The 10204-nt window shown below is 37.6% G+C and overlaps 1 protein-coding gene across 2 annotated transcripts in view; it reads right to left on the bottom strand.

Moving 5' to 3' along the window:
• Positions 1 to 10204, bottom strand: part of LOC127632744 (sortilin-like) — a 40604-nt gene that overhangs the window by 2386 nt on the left and 28014 nt on the right. For both annotated transcript variants that reach the window (XM_052111495.1, XM_052111496.1), the window contains exons 3-17: positions 8225 to 8298; positions 7909 to 8011; positions 7629 to 7790; positions 7465 to 7538; positions 5847 to 5896; positions 5592 to 5719; positions 5191 to 5335; positions 4404 to 4559; positions 4073 to 4179; positions 3370 to 3472; positions 1894 to 2065; positions 1436 to 1626; positions 1016 to 1205; positions 733 to 849; positions 374 to 482 (exon numbers count right to left, since the gene is read on the bottom strand). In XM_052111495.1, coding sequence (XP_051967455.1) covers positions 374 to 482; positions 733 to 849; positions 1016 to 1205; positions 1436 to 1626; positions 1894 to 2065; positions 3370 to 3472; positions 4073 to 4179; positions 4404 to 4559; positions 5191 to 5335; positions 5592 to 5719; positions 5847 to 5896; positions 7465 to 7538; positions 7629 to 7790; positions 7909 to 8011; positions 8225 to 8298 — 1881 coding nt within the window. The remainder of the gene's footprint in view (positions 1 to 373; positions 483 to 732; positions 850 to 1015; positions 1206 to 1435; positions 1627 to 1893; positions 2066 to 3369; positions 3473 to 4072; positions 4180 to 4403; positions 4560 to 5190; positions 5336 to 5591; positions 5720 to 5846; positions 5897 to 7464; positions 7539 to 7628; positions 7791 to 7908; positions 8012 to 8224; positions 8299 to 10204) is intronic.

Genomic DNA, 10204 nt, shown 5'->3' with positions numbered 1-10204 from the left:
ATCTGAAAAATCACAGACAGACGGACATAGACAGAGAGACAGATAGAAGGACGGAAAGACAAACGGACAGAAACAGAAGAACAGATGGTCAGACAGAGACAGAAAAATGGACTGACAGACAGAGAGATAGAATAACAGACAGAGAGATATAGACAGAAAGAGAAAGATGGATGGACAAACAGGAACAGAAGAACTGCAGGCAGGAAGGGGGGCAGAGAGATTTACGGACAGACAGAAGTACAGACAGATAGAAGGACGGAAAGACAAATGGACACACAGACAGAAACAGAAGAACTGCAGGCAGGCAGACAGACAGACAGAATTATAGACTGGTAGATAGAGAAGCATCTAGTTGATATAAATAAATACCTACCAGTAGCTCTGGCCTCAGTAAGTTACTAACACACTTCTTACTCAGATCAATCTCTTTTCTTTCTGGAGTCATTCCTCCTTTACAATGATCTCCAGGAATCTTCCGATATCTATGGTCACATGAAGTTGATTATTAGCACTTTGGGGACCAGTTTTACTAAACTTTAAGTAATTGAAGCTTTCCAAACAAATCTGCATATGCTAATCTGATCAATCAATCAGTCTCGTAGATTTCTTAGGCCTGTAATTGCACCACGCCACTGCAGTGCAGCTAACAACACAACAGTAAAATCTTAAATTAAAATTGTGCACCTATGCTAAATCACTCAAATAAAACTGTTATGAAGAGTCATTTGTCACCCGCTGGTTAGAAGTTGCTCTTTGCGTCCATGCAGGCAGAACTCCACTGAATGCCCAACAAGATCAGGCTGTTCCACACACACAGAGCTGTTTTCTGCATGGTAGAACCCAAAGTCACTGTGAAAAAGATGGATAAGGATTGGAATCAAGGACTGAATCTGTGGCAAAATATTTTGGAGTCTGATTAGTATAAATACACTGTGTATCACATTGTACTTTAAGCATATCTAAAGACTTATCAACATGTTTGTTGCTGAATTGTAAACAGTAGAATTGTTTGCACCACTGAAAGTCAGCAAGGGTGCAGGGGCACGTGGTTGGCTCCTTGGTGACCGTGTATTCCCGCCCCTTCCAGCAGACTGAGTCTTTTCGTAACCGTAGAAACCTCTCCTTGTATCCCAGCATGCATCCATCAGTGGGGTCACTAATATCGCTGGAGTGGGCGAGCCACTGGACATAGTCACTCTCCCGACCTGCAGGGAGAGTTTTGTCTCATTTCAGGGCAATGTATACACATTTTGTAATCTTTCTTCTGAAAATAGGTATAAACCATGAATAAAACAAAAATTTAAATCTAGTCACAAGCACACCAGACTGATAACTGATGAAATTCAGTATGAAAATTAATGCACATAAATTGCATATAAAGTTATGATATTTTATCAAACATGTACAAGATAGTTATGAATATTATTCCACCTACAGTCTCTGGAGAGCAACTGCCTGAAGTCTATAGTGACAGAAACCCAGTACTGATTAAGGACAGTCTCCCTATAGCCCCACAGACTGACGTTCATGGAGCGGGCACCAGGTTCTGATGCCAATCCAGTGAAGTGTATTGGGTCATCCGTAAAATTAAACACATGCCAACATTGACCTTCATCAGTGGAAAATCTATGAAAAACAAAATAAACCAAGAAAAGATAAGATAAACATGACAACAGCATTAGAAAAACTTTGTAATAAACACATTGTTTATTCTTTTTAAATGTTAATTCTGGAAATAAAACCGTTATTCTTACATTTTTGCTATAATAAAATATTGTTTAACATTAACAATGTTAAATCCTGATGGAACCTGTTCATACATCACACCAGCTCTGGACCAATAATCTGCATATGTCATATCACTGTAAACTTAATGTTAGATAGTGAGCTAACTTGATCTGTGAGATGGGGTGTGAGGGGTTGTGCTCCACAGCTACCAACAGACCCCCTGAATCCAGGATGGCATAGTGGTGTGGGCCTTTCAGAGCTTGAAACCATGTGTAACCCCCATCGTCTGACACGTACACGTCTGGAGAAAGCACAGAAACGGCTCCTCCAACGCTCCCTGATGAAAGAACACATGAAGACAAGGAATGAGTTTGAGAAACATAGTGTGATGCACCTGTAAAACTCCCAAGCACAAGATAGAAGTGGGCACTAATACAGGGAACAGTATAATATTCCTTGAAAAAATTTATTTCTAATTATTAATAATTTACTTTAGTCCCATAGTTTGGAACTAGATAAAATAGAGAAATTGACAATGATGGGGGTTGACTAATTAGCTTTACTAGGTGGGTTTCTTCAGTATAACCAGGTACTAATACATGTCAAACAATTGGCATGGATGAAGCATTGCAAAAGTTTGTGGTAGCCGAGGAAAAAAAAACTACTCATAGAATAGAATAAAAACAGAACAGAACAGGATATGACAGAATAGAACAGAATAAAAAAAGAATAGAATACGGCAGAATTTAATAGAATAGAACATGGTAAAATAGAATGGAATATAGCAGAACATGGCAGAATTGAAGAGAAAGGAATTGAATAGGACATGACAATAGGATGGAATAGAATATGGCAGAAATGTAATAAAATAGAATAGGACATGGCAGAACAGAACAGAATATAATAGGTCATTACAGAATAGAATAGGACATAACAGAATATAATCAAACATAATAGAATAGAAAGGAATTGATTAGAGCATGACAGAATTGAATAGAATAACAGCATTGCACAACACAACACAACACAACACATTATAATATAATTGGACATGGCTAAATAAATCAGGGCATGGAGGAATAGTTTGGTTGTTTTTAACACTACGCCAGGGTCTATGGATATTTTGTTGGCAAAATCTAGAATAAAAAAAAATAAAAACAGGTTAAAAAAAAAACAATCTTAAAATGTTTAAAACTGATTATGGAATGACTTTGTGGAAAACCGTGTCACAAACACAAAACAAAACGTATCACAAATAAAAAAAAAATTGTGAGTTATGAATGGCACATCCAACATAGTGTAGATTATTTGTTAGCATCAATTATTAAAATGCAAAAAACATATTTTCCCAACAGTATGAATAATTTAATGTAATTTATTTGCTAAACATGAATCCCATTCTGACTGCACATGGCAGAATAGAATAGAAAGAACAGAATAGGACAGGAAAAGATAAAGAAGAATATAAAATAATACAATAAAATGGAGTACAATAGAATAGAATAAAGAGTTCAAAACATAGCAGAACAGAATAGAATGGCATTAAACAGAACAGAAAACTAATGTTTTAAACTGATTGTGAGTCAGTGATAGCGTAGACTTTTAGAAAGCCTTGTAATTGAAAATGTGGCCAGTAATCACCATGGGCCAGGATGAGTCCCAGAGCACTGGGCTCTGTGAGGGGCTGCATAGGCACATTCAGTTTCATAGAAATACTGTAGGAGGCGTGAATATGCAGCCTGCACTGCAAAAGAACAGAGACATGAAAACGATTAACATGACAGACAGCACAGTATCAGAAATCACATACAACCATGCACATGCTGTCATTGCGACATTGAACACTGAGAGCATTGCATAAAGAGGCTGGGCCAGGATTAGTGTCCATTGTTAGTGTGGTCTCACAAGTGTTTTAGCTTGGCTATGAGAATGACCTCGGAAATGTGAACTATCCTAAAAACACAGATAACAACTCTGATGCAATATATTCAAGACGTGTTATATTGTGAATCAAACCCATTTATGGTCAAAGAGACACCAGCCACATTAGCAAATGTTTACTAGTTTTGTGATGTCCTTACTGTTTACCAACAACACATTGTGATTTTTCTTTAAATAAACATCATTCATCATGAAGTTTATTATTATGACATTGTTTGCTCATTCCATTGTTTTGTTTTTATTTCCATTGACCGTCACACGACCAAGGCCAATGGCATTTGCTTTGGTGACCATTGTTTTGGTGTTAATGGTGCCATAAAACAGCGCTATGAACTTATAACATGGACAATACATACATTAATCGATCCACAGTTGATCCATAAAGTGTATGTGTGGCCCTCACCTTGTCTGGGTGGTCGGTTGTGGTGTCACACACACCGTTCCAGGGCTTCTGCAGAGGTCTCCACTCTCCCCCCTGATTGAATGAGATCACTGTCTGGACAGAGCCATCTGCAGAAAGAAGATACTCATCAACAAATATGAACTGCACTATTTCAGAGGTGTGGGTCTAGAATCGCCTCTTAAATACTCTTGTACATACAATACGTTTTTGATATTTCAAAAGTTATTTAAGGGACTGAACCAGATTTGATAAAAAAAGAAATGGTGACCAAGAGAGACAGATTTTGTAGTTTATTTTTAAATGTCTTTTTTTTTATATAGTCAAAACTTACCCACTGCGAGCACACTGGTCATATAGACCCCTCTCAGAGAGGTGATGTTAGTAAAGTCAGTGTCTCCACCCGTCCTTGTATACAAATGATGTTCCAAGGACTTGGAAAACACTGTGCCCCGGTCACCAGAAACATAGATGGTACCAATACCGGAGTCTAATAGTAAAAAACAATCATCAGTACACAGGTTCATGATTGTAAACCAAACATTCAGTAGAAAACGACCAAGTGGATTTTGCAAATAGTGAAAACAGAAGGTGGAAAAGGCAGATAACAGATTTTTTTGGACAATAGTTTTAAAATTTATTTATACAGAATGTTAAAACATTTTCTTATTCTCTCCTTACTATGACGGCCACAGACATAAGAGGCTACAAATCCCAGATGCAGTTATTGTTAAACAAAAATACAGATTATAGCTGAAAAAAACCCACATTTGATTTGGTGCATAATGTGAGACTTTTAACTTTAAACAAGCCCAAAACATTCCCAAAAGCAACTTTCGGCATTGATAAATCCGTAAACGCGATATACTGATGTACCTCTACACTGGAGTATATCAAATTTTTGCAAGCAAAAAAATCTAAAGAAAACATTTCTGTATGAATGACCATAATTATTACTAAAATAGCCAGTTTTCTCATTTTCATTCGTTAAATTTGTGGAGGATCTCATGTTGTTATTATAACATAAACACAATCACAAAGCTCAAATCTAAGTGAATAACAGCATTATTATAATGCTATACCAGGGATTTATTTGGCTGAACAATAAACATTTGCTTTACCTCCAGGTTCATCTACATGCATGAAGACCATATCATTGTTTGCGGCCAAAATGGAGAAGAACTGTTCATGGCCAACGGTGGGAAGCTGAGCCATGTTCCACGTCTCACCTTGATCTACCGACACATGAATCATACGTGTGGAGCCCTGAAAAAAAGTATTTTTCACACCTAAATCCAACAACATCACAATATAGTTCTGTTCCAAATCTGAGCTGCTTTGCTGTCTCCTACCTATTCAGCATTATGAACAACATAGAAACTCATAAGTATTTGATTTAAAACATTCTGCATAGCCAGTTGTGCTATGTAGGCAATTCACTTAATTTTGGAACAGAGCTTATATATTAAGTTTAAGTTTCTAGCAAACATCACTCAAATCATGTGAAATTAAGAAAGCTTACAGAGTCGGTCATGACAGATGCAAAAACAAAGTGTCCACCAATCCCAAAAGAATAGATCTTGCTCCCGATAGTCTTAAATGTTCTGCCATAGTCTGAAGACTTTCTCAATTCTAGCATTCCCCGGTCACCTGAGAGAAAGAGAAAGACGAAAACGACTAAATGTTTTTTTAGACAAGCAGGCGGCATTTTTCCCATTTCCAATATGCTTGAAATTATCATGATAGTTTGTTTTTTAACTGAGAAAAATCCACTCACTGCAGGATCCATTGGGGTTTGTGGTTAAGAAAATTGTGTTATCTACTCCCCTAAAATGACAGGCAAATAGATCCAATGAGAAATCTCCATCCATATGTGCATAATTCACCACTGCAAAAAAACTCTACATTTAGGATGAGCTTATATAAGAGTGCAACTTCAGGTATATTGGAAGGTCTGCAGGGCTGGACTGGGAAGATAAATTGGCCAGGATTTTACATAGCAACTGGCCCAAAAATTGTTCGCTGTCCTTTTCTGCATATCGTGGTGCCATTTTGCATAAGGACATATTAATTTTAAAGAGGATTTTAAAGCTACATTTATATTAGTATGCTGAAGACTACATGTAAACATCAACTAATATGATGTTATAATTTGTTATCAATGAGTTCATGCCTCATTCCATTAGTAGAAATGTACACAAGATCACTACATTATGTGTAATTTGCAATGTTTACCTTTTGAAATTATGGCGCTAATGCGTAAAATATCCTTTACATGGTCATAATATGGTCAGAATACACTCCGTTATTGTAATTTATGATGACCCTGAAATCTCTTCAAAGATAAAAGAGTGTTAATGGGTAGAATATAGACAAAAGAATGATGATAGGCATATCTCAATTTGGGCAGATGTGTGAATGGCTTTCGTGAACAGATGGCAAATGAGTGAAGCACCATATAAAACAAAAGAGTGAAAGGGCACTTAATGTAGTAGACTGCATAGACTAATTAAACAACAACAAAAAAAAACATTGCATAACATGTTCTTAGGAAATGTCTCTACACAAACGATCGTACAATCGCTAATAACGCTCCAAGCCGATGTGTTCATGTTGACTGAACGGAAATTAGTTGTCAGGTTCAAAGTAGGTGGAGCTTTAGGTCACACAGCCCGATGGTGTGGTAGTTTATTGCAGTAAAGTCCCGGATATACTTTGTTTTTGTGAGTTCTGGATCAGATCGTGCCCAGTCGACCGCATTGCTTTTCAAAGTGCACTTTTCTGACTGTGAAAGAATATGAATGTGAATATGAATGTGAATGTGTTCGATGCAAGCCCACTACAACTGCTATTGTTTTTTAGTATAGACAATAGCAGGCACATGTGCTGACAATGCGCATAGACGAGGACCGTGTCCGGGTGTCGAGAAAATCTGGGCCAATGGGAGGAATTTGGTCAGGACAACTCATTATGTGAAGTGTCCTGGGATTTTTAATGACCACAGAGTTAGGACCTCGGTTTAACATCTCATCTGAAGGATGGTGCCTTTTTACAGTATTGTGTTCCCGTCGCTATTATCCCGTTGACCTCCCTAATACCTCTTCCATCAGCCACCTTAGTTTTCCCCAGGAGGCTTCCCTCATCCAGGTACTGACCTGGCTCAACCCTGCTAAGTGGGCAAACAGTCTTGAGCTACAGGGTGATATGGCTGCTGACAGTAAATTACATCACACCAGTTCATTATTCGATTTCGTAGGAAGTGTGCAGGGTCCTTGTCTGGCCAGTTGCTATCCAAAATAAGCTGCAATGTGGACCGGACTTTATGAGGATAGTCAAAAGTCTGGCTATATTAAATCATGACAATGCTTCATATATGTGTCTGTCTGATGTCGTACCATTTCAAAAGGCAAACTGTTTCATGGATCTTCCTCCAGTTGGCTCCAAAGTCCTCAGAGAGCCATAAGTCATACTGAGACACACATGAAAAGAAAACAGAGTGACCAGCAGAACAAAGGAAATGTCCAATCAAGAGTAGTCTATGGGTGATCATTGGTCCTACATTGATGCTGTAGACCATGAGTATGTTGCTGTCTTGGGGGTTGTAGGTGATCTGCATTAGGGGATGGAAGGGAAGCTCAGAGGTCACGAAGCTATTCCCAAAATCAACTGAACGGAAAATGTTGGTGACTCTCCCCTCAGTTAAATCACCTGTGAGGATCACCTGTGGGATCAGTGACAATGAAACTTGTGTGGGACTCATCCAACAAGCTGAAAACATTGTGTGATTTTCAAATATGTAAAGTACACCCAGAGCAGGACAGCAAGGAATCAACCCTTACCTTTCCTGAATTTTCGGGACCGATTGCAATGCCAAACTCTGTCTGTATGAAGGTGTTGTTGATAAGGTCAGTGATGTCCACAAAAGTCTGTCCATAGTCTTCACTGGCCCACAAGAGAACAGAGTGAGTTTTGGATCATGTGATACAGCTAAACAAAAACAAATGGGTCTAATTTGTACTAGCATTTATCTAGAGCAAACGCAGCAAGGATGGAAAGGTTTATTGGAAGGACTTATAATTCCCTATTAATCTTTTTAGCAAGGACAGCAATAAAGTTCCATCATAGCTTGGACACCATCTTAAAAGACCCTCTTACCTTCTGTAGAGTCTGGACTGACCAAACCGCATGATAAAAAGAGGAACCTGGAAAGTGGTCAGCACCAGCAATACCTGGACAGAGAGAGGGACATATTATGGTATGTGCAAGTGATGGAACCAGAGTCATGGAAACTTGCAGTGCCACAATCCTTAAGAATGCTTCACTAAGCATTCTTAAGGATTTAAACTCTGGTGTGGGCAAGATACCGCAGGACACATGCCCGAACGTGAGCACAGCTCCAAACTCAATCTTCAGACTTCATTTATCCAGCTATCACTCAAGTGCAGCTAAGATTCTGATTGGTCGGTGCCTGCTCTCATTTAACTCCTGTTTCTAACTCTTAACTTTAACTTTAGAACAAAGATTAGTGTTTTTAGACACTTTGGGGGGATTCAATGAGAATAAATTGCATCCATTAAAAGCATGTTTATTTGCATGTAATTATGTAGATCAGGCAACAGAGCAAATGCAACCCAAAAAAGTGTGTCGAGTGCAATTTGTACAACAGAAATTGGTTTTGAGCACTGTAGGCCTATAGTGTAGGATGCAGCAGACAACCATGATCTGACACATTCTGCCGGGACTGTACAGCATCAATCCACTACTGTAATCCAGATAATCTGAATCATCTCTTTAACATGCCAAAGTGCGCTTGATTCACCGGACTGCCAGGTTATAACGCTCTTCTCCACCGTTTGATTATTATTTGATATATTAATGCTGCCATGATGGATAGAACATTTACAAAAACATATCTTTTAAATAAAAGTCAGTTTACCACCTGCTTTCCACAGGCAGTAATAACACAATGTTAATTGCCCAGGCCAAATAGCACAGAGTTTTGAGAATGAATCACAATCCAAAATGAGATTGACATAGAAAGGAGGCGTGTTTGCACAGAAAGGAATGACAATGACTTAATAAAATTTTGCTGCATCTTGAGTATTTAAATTGTATCACTGATTGTGTCTGCGTTAGGGCTGCACGATTTGGGAAAAAAGTAATATTGCGATTATTGAGGTTAATATTGCAATATGCGATTGCGATATAATAAACAAATGGTATCATGAGTCAACTTGCTTGGTTATCAAGGAAAATGCAAAAATAGATTACTGATAATACTGAAATGTGTATTTTTCAACTCAAACATACAAACTAGCAACAACAACTATAAATGCACAGTGTTTTAAAATTAAAATATTTTTACAAAATTAAATAATATCTTTGCATTACTGAAAACTTACTATTTTCTCAATATTACACCTAAATAAAATAGAACAATAAATAAGAACATATGAATTTTCACAAAAATAAGAAAGTCCAAACAAACAGGGACATTTAAGCAGGATGTAACATGTACTTTGTATAAACTCTTTTGAAAAAAGGAAACTGGATATAAAAGTGTGGTTCACTCAATCAAACCACTAAAACTGTTGTAGTTGTGTGCATATATATATATATATATATATACACACATACACACATACTAGGGCTGTCGAGTTAACGTGTTAATAACGCGCGGTTAATTATACAAAAAAATAACGCGTTAAAATAATTTACGCATTTAATCGCATGCTTGTAGTACCACCTGTATACTCCAGAGGGCAGTAAGTGAAATTTCAGCTGTGTGAGCAACACACAGTTTATACAGTGAAGAAAACAACACAGATATGCGTTACTAAGGGTTCTAAAGCGAACTAAGGGATCTCAATATGTGCTTAAAGATTGCGTATTAAACTATATTTAACTTGACACAGTGACCTAAACATTTTATTTTTATGACACAACACACCCGAGACGTGACACAAGCATGTCTGACGCAGGTCGTATGGTAGGGTGAGCACCGGGACAGTCCCGAAATTGGAAGCTTTGTCCCGCATTTCAATTTTGTCTGTATAATTTTTTATCTTTATTATTATTATTTCGCCATCATTTTATTTCATCGTCCTTTAATTACAAAATCGCTATTAAAAAAAG

The sequence above is a fragment of the Xyrauchen texanus genome, chromosome 39 (genome assembly GCF_025860055.1).
Source record: "Xyrauchen texanus isolate HMW12.3.18 chromosome 39, RBS_HiC_50CHRs, whole genome shotgun sequence".
Lineage (NCBI taxonomy): Eukaryota > Metazoa > Chordata > Actinopteri > Cypriniformes > Catostomidae > Xyrauchen > Xyrauchen texanus.
This window is presented reverse-complemented; position numbering and strand designations above follow the sequence as displayed.